Genomic DNA, 14,221 nt, shown 5'->3' with positions numbered 1-14,221 from the left:
GACCCAGGGGATGGAGGGCCATGTGCGGCCACATTTTTGCCATCCCCTGAGGCGAGTGTTGGGATTTGCGTTAAATGTTCAGTAACTTTTGGAGCCCATCCTTTTGTGTTTGGAAAATGTAACAGAGGCTTCTTTCCTTCTGCTACATGGGAAGCACACACTCTAAAGTCTCTGAGAAAAACTCCCCACAGGGAGAGGGTGCCGGACGGGGCCCCGGCGGGGATGGGAGACCGCCTTGTGCCTCCTTCCTGCCCGCCACGTTGTGTGTATGGAGACCTGGGCCGGGCACCTCGGCTGGGGGCCGGTGTCCTGGACGGTCAGCTGGGGTCCTCATAGCTCACAGGTGCCGTGGGGTGACGGCCATGCTGTGTGCCAGGAGAGCTCGGGGACCATGACTGGTACCTTCGTGAGCCAACATTTGGCGGGGTGGTCTGCATCCTTGGCAGTTAGGCCCTCCTTGAAAACTGTGCGTCATTACAGAGCCCCGCACCCCCCCCTGCTCCCCCCCGAGGGACACGGGCCGGCTCCCCCTGACCCAGTTTGCAAAGGCCATGAATGGAGGTGGCTTGCTGGGCCGTGGGGGACCCCGGCAGATGTGTGTGTTTCTCTGCTTCCCTCCCCAGCCATCGCCATGCTGAAGGACAAGGAGCCTGGGTCGTTCATCGTCAGGGACAGCCACTCCTTCCGAGGAGCCTACGGCCTGGCCATGAAGGTGGCCACTCCCCCGCCCTCCGTCCTGCAGCTGAACAAGAAAGGTAGGGACCCCGGGGGTCCCGTCGGGTGAAGTAACCCACGTGGAGTGTGTGTGGCTCACGTTTCCACCAGTGAGACGACTCTTACAGCTGCGCTCAGGTTTCCTTCTGTTTCTATTGTGGCCCACTAAGTGCCGTCCTTGTTCAGGCAAGGACGATAATTATTTGTGAATTCTATTTCTTTATTGCTTCGAGTAGGTGATGCATTCCATTGTCCAGCTGCCGGAGCGAACAGCCCCTGGGCCCTGTTCTGCGCCGGGAACCTTGATACATTCCTGTGTGTCCTTCTCGACCGTCTGTCTAGTGCGTGGAAACACGCACTTTTCCTTCTTTCCCACGTAAAAGGCAGTGTCCTGCCTACACGATTCTTGTGCCTACTCTTGGCGGAGCATTTTGGTGGGTTAAAAGTGATGCTGGTGTCAGCCTGGAGTCATAACATGACCTTTCTTTGGCCTGATGAACCATGTACGGCCGTGTTCTAATCTGCTTACGGTGCAGAGAAGCTTGCGATGCCTTGGTACAGGGCACACGTTATCATGAAGCAAACATTCCCACGGCCCAGGAGACAACCTTGGGGGCAAGCCCCTGCATGCCCCTCCCATGTGTCATAATCCATCGTTGTGGGACCTTCCAGCCACCCCAGAGTGGGCTCCGTGAGGCCCTTGGCACTGGCCCCATGTCCTGACATCATGCCGTCGGCCCGTGAGCACCTCCAGTTTTCCCTGCCCCGCCGTTTCTCCAAAAGTCCCTGCGTCTGTGTGCTGGGGGACAGAGCCTGGAAACCAGAATGTGTCAGTGCTGGGTGGGCTTCTTGGTGTCACAGTGTCCCTGCTTCTGGCTAGTGACCAGAGGAGGGACTGTATCACTTTAAAAAGTTGGTGAGTTCACGCTGATACAGTTCCAGTAGGGAGTCACGTGCCCTTTCGGGCCCTCCCCAGTGACAACGTGTGTCCCTTCCAGTTTCTGCCTGTCCCTTCTTCCGTTCCTGACGCACACACGGTTCAGATCACCCAGGGAAGCCTCGTAAGTAGGAGGTTAAATTATTAACCACCTAAATTATATTAACCACCAAAATAGGAATCCATAGTTGTGCCTGCTCTCAACTTTATAGAAAGGAAACTAACGTGTATTTTGTGACCTGCTTTTGCTCATATTATGAGATTCATTGTTTTATTTTACTTTATTTTATATGATGTTTTATTTTAGAGAGTGAGAGAGAGAGCAAGCAGGGGAGAGGGGCAGAGAGAGACAGAGTCCCAAGCAGGCCCCGTGCTCAGTGCTGAGCCTGACTTGGAGCCCCATGTCTCGAACCGTGAGATCACGACCTGAGCTGAGATCAAGTCAGACCCTCAACTGACTGAGCCCCCCCACCCCCAGGCACCCCAAGATTCGTTGTTTTCTTTTAAAAAATTTTTTTTTAACGTTTATTTGTTTTTTGAGACAGAGAGAGACAGAGCATGAACGGGGGAGGGACAGAGAGAGAGGGAGACACAGAATCAGAAGCAGGCTCCAGGTTCTGAGCCATCAGCCCAGAGCCCGACACGGGGCTCAAACTCACGGACCGTGAGATCGTGACCTGAGCTGAAGTCGGAGGCTTAACCGACTGAGCCACCCAGGCGCCCCTAAGATTCGTTTTCTACTTGTGAGACTGCTCCTATCTGTTGCTGTCTTTGCTCACTGACAGCTTTCCAGGGCATGAACACAGGCCCACCTCGGAGACCTTGCGAGCACGTCTCCAGACAGGTCAATAAAGCCCATATCGCAATAATGCGCATCCAAGAAGCTTTTTGGTCTCCTGGTGCATGTAGAAGTTATGTTTACTCTGTACTGTGGGCTACTCTGTGTGCAATAGCCTTAAGTCTAAAAAGTCAACGTGTGCACCTTAATGAAAAAATACTTCATTGATAAAAAAGCTAACTGCCTATCACTGACCACAGATCACTGTAACGAACGTAATAATAATGAGAAAGTTTGAAATACTGCAACACCAAAGCTGTGGCAGAGACGCGAAGCGAGTAAATAGCGCCGATGGACTGGCTTGACTCAGGATCGCCACAAACCGTCGGGTTGTAAACAGCGCAACATCTGGGAAGCGCAGTGAGGCGAGAGGCAGTAAACCGAGGCAGCTCCCCCTGCACTGGCCTCACTGGGAGTGGGAAGAGCTCATGGTTCACCCACATTCCGCACCCAGGACGGAAGAGGGTGTGTAGAAATCCTGGGCGGAGGCTGTGCCCACGGCTTCCAGGAGAAACGGCCTCAGGGCTGCGCCTGGAGGGACGTGAGGTTTGGCAGTCAAGGCGTCCAGCCTCAGGCGCGACCGAGGGGCTTGAGGGAAACCCAGGTGTCCCTTTGGGCACAGGTGGCTGTGGGTGGGGGTGCACATGACTCAGCACAGACCCCAAGTCTGGATAGTGGCATCTGGAAGCAAGGGGGGAGGAGGCTTCATGCAGATCAAGTATAATAGCTCAGCCTTGAGGGGCACCTGGGGGGCTGTCGGTTAAGCATCCAACTTTGGCTCAGGTCATGATCTCACGGTTCATGGGTTCGAGCCCCACATTGGGCTCTGTGCTGACAGCTCAGAACCTGGAGCCTGCTTTGGATTCTGTGTCTCCCTCTCCCTGTCTCTCTCTGCCCCTCCCCTGCTCACACTCTGTGTCTCTTTCTCAAAAAGAAAAAAAAAATTTGAAAACAAAAAAAAGGAAGAGCTCAGCCTTGAGAGCAGCTCCAGAAGCCCCGTGTGTCCCCACCAGTCCTGGGTGAGGATCATAGCAGACAAGAGTCTGGGGACCGGAGCATCTTGTGTCTGCGGAGATGGGGTCCCGGTGGAGAGCCGAGACGGTCTCCATGGAAACTTCCAGCCAACATCTTTCCTGCATGTAGTGTCACACTGTCACTTTGAAAGCACAGAGGATGCCGTGAGTGCGTTCTCGCCTCCAGGTGTGCGTCCACCACGCAGGCTGACTTTGACTCAGCCCTGAGGTGAAGGTGACGAAACAGGACACAGAACAGCAGGTGCATGAAGCACAATGTCACCGGCACCCGCAGGCTGCCTGTCCTCGCCCAGCCCTAGTCCACAGATAAGTTTGGGAGGAGAGAGCTCAGCATGCCAGCATCCCGCCCGTGGTACCCGGAGACCACGCAGCGACAGTCATCCTGAGGACAGATCTGTTCTCTGGGCAGCCGGCTGTCCCTCCGAGGCACTCGTCACCAGGGCCGTGTGTCCCCTTCAGTGCTGAAGACGCGGATCATTTTCCTCAGAGATGAGGCGCCATGCTGCCTTTCGAGGAGTCTGGCCCTTTCCCTTCCTGCCAGCCCCACTGTCCCTGTGTCACCGCTGTTGTCTGTGGACCACGGGTGCGAGCCGCCCACGGGCAAGGCGAGGGACCAGACCCCCCAGCAGCGGGTCCTGCTGTCCGGCTGCCTCCTGCTCAGAAACAGAAGTGACCGCAGACGTGGTCCATGGCGGGCACGGGGGGCACAGAACTGTCGCCTCTTTCCCTGTGTTTACTGTGTTATTCGTATTCTGCCCTCAGACGGTGTGCCCTTGGCTGCGTTTTCGCCAGGCGCCTCCTCGTAGGATGCGTGACCAGTGGGGACACCGGTGTTCTGTGCAGTCACAGTGACGGGGGGGGGTGGGGGGGGGAGGCTTCCTTCCTGGGGGTCTGTTACGCGGCTCCTGGGTCAGTCGCACCGAGACTGGCTCCTCCAACTCTTCTCAGTGGCTCACTCCCGAGTATCCCCCTTGTGTCCCGAGCCCTCTGATACCCCCGCGTACGTAACATGGGAAGGTGCCAGACGCCCGTGTTCCTGCTTGCAGCTGCTGACTCGTTCCCCACACTGGGGGTTCTTGCAGAGCGTCTGCGGGTCTGTCCCCAGGACCCCTGCACCTCCAGGCATGTCCCTGTGGGGGCTCCGCGCTCCTTCCCAGGACAGCCCCACCCACGGCCCCTCCCTTTAGCCCGTGTTCTGTCCCCCTCTCCCATCGTCCCAGGCTCCCGTTTTTAAATTCTCTCTTTTTCCTTTTAAATCTCTTCCCACAGCGGGAGATCTGGCCAACGAGCTTGTGCGGCACTTTCTGATCGAGTGTACCCCGAAGGGAGTGCGGTTGAAAGGCTGCCCCAACGAGCCCTATTTCGGTAAGTGGCCGAGGGGGCACAGTCCCCGTTCTGGCCCACGCAGTGTGCATCCCCCTTCCGCCCCTGAGAGGCAGGGCTGTCACGCCGAGGGTGACTCGCTCCCTTAGCGTCTCTGGAATAAACTGGGTATGGAAATGCTCTGAAAGCTTTCTCGAAACCAAACGGATGGGAAGCAGGTTCAAGACTGAAATACAGATGTCCACGCTCTGGTGGGCACGCAGGGCTATGAGTGTGGACCGGGTCAGAGCCGGAGTGCGGCCCTGCAAGACCAGAACTCCCCGACGTCGCAGGCTTGCTGGGAAGACGCCCAGACTCACGTGCAGACTTAAGCACGGCATTGTCTTAACCTTCAGAAGCACCTTGTGGGGTCCATGGAGGTGGCCTCAGGCTCAGCAGACGGCCGACTTACTCTTTATAAATTGGTGACTGTGTGTCTGGGCTGAGAGTCACTTGTGGTTTCTTTACCTCTTAGCTTTTTTTTTTTTAATGTTTTAATTTTATTTTTGAGAGAGAGAGAGAGACAGAACACGAATGGGGGAGGGGCAGAGAGAGAGGGAGACACAGAATCGAAACGGGCTCCAGGCTCTGAGCTGTCAGCACAGAGCCTGATGAGGGTCTCGAACTCACAGACCTCCAGATCATGACCTGAGCCGAAGTCGGACGGTTACCTGCCTGAGCCCCCAGGCGCCCCCACTTCTTAGGTGTTCACCTGCACTTGTCACTTTATTGAAGTTCTGCGCAAAGTCCCACATTCATGGGGCGTGTTAGTTGCTAAAAATATAAAGGCTCACCCTCGGCAGCGGCCTCCTTCCTGCGGGTAAATCGGCCGAGCGATGCGGTATTTAGGGCCGTATTAACTCTTGTCTGCTCGTCTGTTTGCAGGGAGCCTGACGGCTTTGGTGTGTCAGCATTCCATCACACCCTTGGCTTTGCCCTGCAAGCTGCTCATTCCAGACAGAGGTACGCCCGCGGCTCCCCGGTGCTGGCCTGGCGTGTGCGCGCACGCGTGTGTGCCCACGTATGTGTGTGCACGTGCTTGCGTGTGTGTGTGCGCGCGCGCAGGTGTGTGGGTGTGTACCTGTCGGGCACAGCACTGCCGGGTCCATGACGATCCGTTGAGGGAAACCAGACCAGAGTGTTGCTCTGTGGGTAAACCCCAAAGGCTGAGCATCCGGTGATGCACCCCAGCCTGCAGACCCGAGGCCACCCTCAGCAACACCGTCACCTGACGCGCTTTGTGAACCGTTCCCCTGGATAGAAAATGCCCGCAGCGAGAGACCTTCAAGGCCGTTCGTGCTTATTTTTGCGATTCTATGAGTTCAGCAGGGCGTTGGTATTTTTGAGCTTAGGTGACAAAGTATTCTCTTCACCTTTGTGACGGTCTGACCGTCTCTGTAGTTAGGGAACTAAAGCCCTTGCCTCATAACGGTGGGATTGGCCATATTTCCCAGCTCCCTCGGTAGGCAGTATTAATTTCACAGAACATTACTGTATCCCATAGTGGTGACTTTAAAATACAGGTGAGTGCGATGTACCTTTTGAAACTGTTGGTACACAGCGATGCAGAGGTGAGGAAGACGTCTTGCCGGCACATGTCGCCGCACCCCCTGCCCAGAACCTGGTGCTGGTTTCTGCGGGTGGGGCCGTGGTCCCCAGGAGACCATCTCAGCTCCGCAGACCGGCGCTGGTCACCGCCTGGGAACCCGGTCACGAGTGTAATGGTGTCGTGAAGATTGTTTTCTGATGAGCCGGACTCATTTCTGCGTTTTCTTTCTTGTTCCTTCTCGCAGATCCGCTGGAGGAAATAGCCGATAGTTCTCCCCAGACGGCGGCCAACTCAGCCGCCGAGCTCCTCAAGCAAGGGGCAGGTCAGTAGCTGGCTTCACGCTCCCGCGTCCTGGTTCCTGGGGGCAGAAGGGGGCTCAGTGACACGGCCTCCTTTGTCACCTCAGGTCTGCGGGTTTCCTTTCCCAGCTGTGTGCCGGAAGGAGCTTCCTTTTCTGGAAGCCACCCCAGGACAGGGTGGGCACCGAGTGTGGGGGGACAGAACCAGGACTCCCCAGGCTACAGATACCTCACCACAAACAAGACCAGACAGTGGGAGAAAGTCCAGAGCTGCGTTTCATCTGGGAAGATGGGATGCGGGGGCCGCACCTCCAGCTGTAAATATAAGAGCGTTCAGAGGGCTTCACTAAACAGGCTGTTTCCCCGCGCTGCCCCGAGCCCAGGGGGCACAGTCCCCCGCCCCCCCCCCACACACACACCCACGGGGCTCACCTGGGCACTTTTTTTTTTAATTTTTTTTTTTTTTAACGTTTATTTATTTTTGAGACAGAGAGACAGAGCATGAACGGGGGAGGGGCAGAGAGAGAGGGAGACACAGAATCCGAAGCAGGCTCCAGGCTCCGAGCCATCAGCCCAGAGCCCGACGCGGGGCTCGAACTCACGGACCGTGAGATCGTGACCTGAGCTGAAGTCGGAGGCTTAACCGACTGAGCCACCCAGGCGCCCCTACACTTTTTTTTTTTAATTAATAGACTATTCCTTAGAGCGCTTTAAGGTTCACGTCAAAATTGAAGGTGCAGAGATTCCCCACGCACCCCCCTGCCCCTGCATGCACGGCGCCCCCCGTTACAGTGTTTACACATCATTATCACCCAGAGTCCGCAGTCTACACTGGGGCTCACTCTTGGTGGTGGTCACTCGGTGGGTTTGCACAAATGTTACAATGATGCGTATCCACCATTAGAGGGTCACCCAAGGTAGCCTTGTTGTCCTTAAACTCCTCCGTGCTCCGTCTTCATCCCTGCCCTCCAAACCCTGGTAACACTGGTCCTTTTACTGTCTCTGAAGTTGTGCCTTTTCTAGAACGTCTCATAGCTGGATCGTACGGTTGGTGGCCTTCTCACATTGGCTTTTGTCACTTAGTGATGTGGTGTAAGTCTCCTTCGTGTCTTTTCATGGCTCGGTGGCTCATTTTTGTTTTTTTTCTGGTGCCAAGTAATACTCCATCATCTGGATGGACCGCAGCGTATGTATCCGTTCACCTGCTGAGGGACATCCCGGTTGCTTCCAGCTTTCGGCAACTGAGTAAAGCTGCCGTAAACATTGTGTGCAGGTTTCTGATGTCCCCTCCTCTGGGTAAATGCCAAGGAGCACGGCTGCTGGATCGGGTGGTGGGAGCATGTTTCCAGCAGCGTCTTGCAGAGCGGCCGTGCCATTTTGCGTTCCCGCCAGCCACGAGTGAGCGTTCCCGCCGCTCAGCATCCTCGCCAGCGCTGGGTGTCATCAGGGTTCTGGAGTTTGGCCGTTCTAATAGGTGTGTAGTGGGGTGCCATGTTTTCACCTGCATTTCCCTGATGGCCCATCACGAGGGTCATCTCTTCATCTTTGCTATCTGTATACTTTCTTGGGTGAGAGATCTGTTAAGGTGTTTCGTCCATTTTTTAGTTGGGTTGGTTGTTTGTTTTTAATGTTTATTTTTATTTTTGAGAGAGAGAGAGAATACAGAGCACGATCGGGGGAGAGACAGAGAGAGAGAGGGAGATACAGAATCCGAAGCAGCTCCAGGCTCTGAACCGTCAGTACAGAGCCCAACGTGGGGCTCAAACCCACGTACCAGGAGATCCATGACCTGAGTCGAAGTCATATGCTTAACCAACTGAGCCACCCAGGCACCCTGGGTTGGTTGTTTTCTTATTGTTGACCGGTAGGAGTTCTTTGTATATTTTGGAGATCAGTCCTTTATCGGACATGTCTTTTGCAAATATTTTCTTCCATCTGTGGCTCACCTTCTCATGCTCTTGATGCTGTCTCTTGCAGAGCAGAAGTTTTTAATTTTAACGAAATCCAGTTCACCATTTCTTTATTTCATGGGTTGTGCCTTTTGTGCTGTATCTAAAAAAATTATCACCAAACCCAAGATGATCCTGATTTTCTACTGTGGGATCTTCCAGAAGAGTTCTAGTTTTACATGTTACATTTGGGTCTGTGGTCCACTCTGAGTGTTGGGGGGCGGTGTCTCTGTCTAGAGTCCCTGTTTTGCACGTGGACGTCCTTCCCGCACTGTCTGTTGAAGAGACCATCTTTGCTCCATGGCGTTGTCTTTGCTCTTTTGTCAAAGATCAGTTGACTGTATTGTTGGGGGCCTATTTCTCTGCTGTCTGTTGTGTTCCATTGATCTCTCTGTCCTTTTACCAGTGATACAGCCTTGACTTCCAGCTTTCTAACAGATCTTGAAGTCAGGTACTGTCAGTCTTCCAACTCGGTGCTTCTCCTTTGATCTTATTTTGGCTCTTCTTGGTGTTTTGCTTCCATAGAAACTCCAGAACTGGTTTGTCAATATCCACAAAATAACTTGCTGGGATCTTTATTGGAATTGTATTGAATCTAGAGATCAAGTTAGGAAGAACTGACATCTTGACAAAATTGAGCCCTCCTATTTATAAAGTGGAATCTCTCCATTTATTCAGTTATTGTTTATTTTTTCAAAGTTTTGTAGTTTTTCTCGTAAATAGATCTTGTATATAATTTTATTGGATTTATACCTAGGTATTCTGCTTTTGGAGCTGCTAACCTAAATTGTTTTGTTCTTTTAGTTCCAAATTGTGATTGTCCTCTGCTGTGGATGGTAAGGGATTGACTTGTATAGTAATCTTGTTTCCTGCCACGCTCTGTCGCCCTGGTCACTGTTGCAGCATTAGATGCAGCCCTAGTGGCCCCAGTGTGGACAAGGCTGAGGCCACAGGACTCCTGCAGGTCTGCAGCTGTGAGGGAACCCAGTTCCCCACAGGAGGCCTTTCATACATGGTGGGCGTTTGCTTTCAGAAATGTTGGGGAGGGAATTTCGGAGTCTGGTGGAGGCCTGGGCTCGAAATACCTCCTTTCTGCACCTCTTATCTGTAGAATAGCTTACAACTGTGGCTCTGTGATGGAGGCCAGTGAAACATACAGCTATTTTCTTCCTCTGTACAACGTGCATTGTTCTTCTGTGCGATAACTCCCTGTCTCTCTGCCTCTTGCTCAGCTAAAGTTCATCTCTCTGGTTTCACAACGAATGATTTTGTGTTGAACTCTTTTCAGACTTATCCTTGAGGGGTAAGTTTTGTGTGGCCAGAACAAAGGTGACAGAGTTTGCCCCAAACAGCGAGTACGTTAGAACATGAAACCCCAAAAATGTGGAATGTGGCTGTGTGAGTCCTGGGTTCAAGTCCAGGCTCTGCCACTCAGGGTTTTGACCTCCGGTGATGCACTCAGCCACACAGATCTTAGTATAATGATAATGATCTCTTGCCACAGCATGGCTGCAGAGACCAAGTGAATCTGACATTGAAAACTGCCTTGGGAACTATAATGTGGTCACCCACAAGGTTGTTGTTTGCCTGCCACTGTGCTTTCATGGAAAAATGCTCTTCCTGGCCTGGGAGAAATGGCCTTTCTCCCCTGCTGTGACATCTCCACTTGTGCTCAGCTCAGGTTTACACCCCAGCCCGCACGCCTCTGGACTGTGCACTTGGCTTTAAAATATCATCTCCCGGCAAGCTGCCTGGCAAGTTTCTCCTTAAGCATCATGGTTATCAAACATTTTCACAACAAATGTGCAATTAATAAATGGATCAATGAATTAGTTACTCGTAATTGGGAACCATAATCGCCCTTATTTTTAGATGTTAAAGCTTTTTGTTCGGGACACCTGCGTGGCTGTGTCGGTTGAGCCTCTTGACTCTTGGTTTGGGCTCAGGTCACGATCTCACCACTTCACGAGTTTGAGCCCTGCTCGGGATTCTCTTCTCTCCTTCTCTCTCTGCCCATCTCCCTCGCACTGTCTTTCTCTCTCAAAATAAATATATATATATATGTGTGTATGTATATATGTATATATACATACACATATATATATACACACATACACATATATGTATATATATACATATATGTGTATGTGTGTATATATATATATATACACATATATATATATGTATGTATATTTAGAAAACAAAAGCCTTTTCTTCTATTGCAGGGTATCATTTTTAGGTTCACTTTATAATCTCGTTCAGTAACATGCGGCAGTTATCACTGGTTTGCCTTTGTGAAGGGTGGCAGTTCCCAGGACTTGAGGCAGGACCCTGGAGTCTTCTGTGAGCATCTGAGCTGAGCGTTTACACAATGTCCTTTTAAAATCTCACGTTTCTAAGACACATGGAGGTGGTTAAATTTCCACTCAGCTCACTTCCTGGGCGACAAGGCTGGGAGTGGCATCAGGACACAGATCCGTGGCCAGAGCGAGGACAGAGCCAGCAAGGAGCTCCCCAAGGCCCCACAGTGTGGGACGACCGTGGCCAGAAGGTGGTCAGACTGTCCCACTGGCGATCACTTCAAGGAAATGGATTTAGTGTTTTTTCTTAAATTTTGTTTTTTAAATGTTTATTTTATTTTTGAGAGTAGGGAGAGCAAGTAGGGTAGGGGCAGAGAGAGAGGGAGACACAGAATCTGAAACAGGCCCCAGGCTCCAAGCTGTCGGCACAGAGCCTGAGGCAGGGCTCGAACTCACGAATCGTTGAGATCATGACCTGAGCCGAAGTCGGACTCTTAATTGACTGACCCCCCGGGCGCCCCTGATTTTTCTTAAATTTTGCGTGTGTCCTAATCCACCTTCAGAACTGGCAGCGGTTCTCGAATTCCCCGAATTTTCCGAGTCTCCTCCCCGTCAAGCTGAGGAAGCCGCACTAGGGAGTGTTAGCAGGAGTGGGCGGCTCCAGCAAGGACGCACACGTCTTCTCCTCCTTTGGGCCCAGGCCCTGTGGGTTGTTCTGGCCTCGGTGACTGTTGGGGTTTGGGCCTCACTCTTCCCTGGTGCTGGGAAAGCAGCGGCTGCGTGTTCCATCCAGAGAAGGCGTTACCAGGCCTTTGGCACGTTTCCCAGAAACGTCAGGTTGTGTTCTTAAACTAGCCATGTCACGACATTTCTTTTCTTTGTAAAAGAAGTCTGATCTGTAAGTTAAAGGAAGGGAAGACACTGGAGAGAGAGGAAGTGAGTTTCCCACATGCCCTGGATGTTTTTCCTTTCTTCACGTCACGTAAGAAGGTCGCCGTTTTTTGCACACGATGTGGGTCTTGTTTTTAGTGGCTGCGAAATGGTCCATCTCGTGGTTCGGCTCCTCACGGTCGCTCGTCTGGCTGTTTCTTTGCTTGACTTCTCTCTGGCTGCTCAGTACAGGCAGCGCTGTCTGCATCACGTCTGTTTTTCTGAATCTTGCATCGCTGTCTTAGGACCCACATTCCCAGAAACGGGCTGGGTGAACCCGTGTGTCCCTGAGGCTTTGATCCCTAGGGGTCTGATGGGTGTGGTCCCACTGCACATGGTCGCCCCCACTTGGAGCACTGGTCGGGGACAGGGTCCCCCCAGGACAAACCCCCTGGTCTCCTGGAAGGCAGGGGCTCCGGGACCCTCGGGCTCAGCAGAGCAGTCCCCGGGAGGGGCAGCCTCCCTTTTCTGCTTTGAGGAAGGACCACGTGGCTCTGCCCTCGGGACTCAGATTCCCCAAACCCCGACTCCTCATCAAAAGGCCATTTGTGGTGCCGAAAGGGAGCGGGGGTGAGATTGGTGGCAGCCTGTTGTGGCTCAGAGCCAGGCCATGCCAGCTGTGTGGGATTTCACTGTAGTTAGTTCAGAATTTTCTTTTTTCTTTTTTTTTGGAACCGCATCACAGTGACAGGAATGAAATCAAAGGCAGAATGTCCACCCCCCGAAAGTCACAGTATGGTAAATTTTCCAGGCACCCATCCAGCTCCCGCTCTCACACTCATGCGTGTTATTTTATACGCCTGACCGTAGCACGGATGTGGTTTCTAGTCCGCTTTCCCCATTAACCTCTACCGTGTGTGCGGCTTCCAGAAAGAGCTGGTGTACTATCACTGCGCGAGCCGAGGGCGTGAGGCACGAGGGTTCGAGCACCTAACTCAGGAGGTCGCTACGCGCCAGGGCTCCGCTCGCATCCGTCTTCTCATCTCGATACAACACAAGGAGGAAAAAAAAAGTCTTCTCCTTGTGCCGAGAATTCCTCCCTTTCTGGCTTCCCTGCGAACCACAGCGCAGCCTCAGCCGCGGCCCCCACGCTCCCCTGTCACATTGGTTGTGAGAAGGTCAGGTTGGTCGCCCTCCTTTCTAAGCCTTCTCAGAGGCGGGACCTCTGGGTCAGCGACTGCAGCCCTGTTCTCCGAGCCTCCTGATAAATGCTGCCCGGTTATCGTCCGCCAGCGCAGTCCTGGTTCACGCCCGCGTTTCGTAAAAGTCCATCTGGTCAGAGCGTGGCAGGGGCCGAGCGCTGGGCGGCTGCAGTTGTGAGGACTTTGTGTTGACCCACACTCTGCCCCAAGATGGCACCTGTAAAGCTCTCAAGGTCAGATGGCAGCTGCAGGTCCCCTGGGCATGGTGGAGACGGTGGCCGCCAGCAGGGAGCAACGAGGTGCATCTCCCGTTTCCGCCTGCCCCTGATCACCCCCTCCTGGTGGGAACGTGCAGGTGCAGGTGCGGGCGTCTAAAGAGACGTCTGTGGTCGGGGCGAGCACGGGGCGTCGTCTGCAGGCATATCTGTGGCCGGGGACAGTCGCACACGGTAAAGTCCACAGCTCACCCTCCAGAACGTTGGCCGACATTTCTCAGGGAACCTGCCTGGTACCCAGTAGGTTCTCGGTAGGCGCTGCAGCGGCCAGCATGCAGCTTGGGTGGCACGGGGGCTTGGACACCCAGGGGCTTTGAGGTTTCTGGAACCTTCCCGGCACCTCCAGGCCGCAGTGTCCTCACTCATACGCCCCTCCACCCGGGACAGGGTGCAGACTGGGTGAGATGGTGTCTGTGAAGCGTCTGTCGCGACTAGACACGCACTGAGTGTCCTCAGGACTGAGCAACATCAGCGGAGCTCAGGGAAACGGAAACACTGGTGTTCCGGGTGGAAACTTCTGTCTGAACGATGCTGATGGCACAGGGCGCGTCTGGCCACGACAGGGGTGAAGTCTCCAGCTTCCCCTGGCGAGGGTGGGAGTGAGCGGATGCTTCGGGGAACTTTGCAGAGAAAAGTTAGTGTCTCGGGGGAAACTCCCCGCTGAGCCTGTCGGAGGCTCCTTGTGGGGGACGCTCCGGCAGAAGACGCCGCCTGGGAGGTTTTCTGGAACCTGCTTCCTTCATTCTTGGCCTTTCCAGTTGGGCCTGTTCCAGAGACTCCGACAATTGGATTCGGGTGGCTTTTCCCTGCTACGTCGGTAAAGAGCCTGGCCAGCAGGCTTGTAGCGCCTGGCACCCCAGGATCGAGGGCACGTGAACTTGTTGGCACAAAC

At 53.6% G+C, this 14,221-nt stretch overlaps 1 protein-coding gene across 1 annotated transcript in view; it reads left to right on the top strand.

Moving 5' to 3' along the window:
- TNS3 (tensin 3) overlaps positions 1-14,221 on the top strand; it is a 215,631-nt gene that overhangs the window by 194,898 nt on the left and 6,512 nt on the right. The window contains exons 24-27 of the mRNA XM_042977197.1: positions 624-755; positions 4,793-4,888; positions 5,771-5,848; positions 6,679-6,756. Of these exons, the coding sequence (XP_042833131.1) occupies positions 624-755; positions 4,793-4,888; positions 5,771-5,848; positions 6,679-6,756 (384 nt within the window). The remainder of the gene's footprint in view (positions 1-623; positions 756-4,792; positions 4,889-5,770; positions 5,849-6,678; positions 6,757-14,221) is intronic.

This window comes from Panthera tigris, chromosome A2 (genome assembly GCF_018350195.1).
Source record: "Panthera tigris isolate Pti1 chromosome A2, P.tigris_Pti1_mat1.1, whole genome shotgun sequence".
Classification (NCBI taxonomy): domain Eukaryota; kingdom Metazoa; phylum Chordata; class Mammalia; order Carnivora; family Felidae; genus Panthera; species Panthera tigris.
This window is presented reverse-complemented; position numbering and strand designations above follow the sequence as displayed.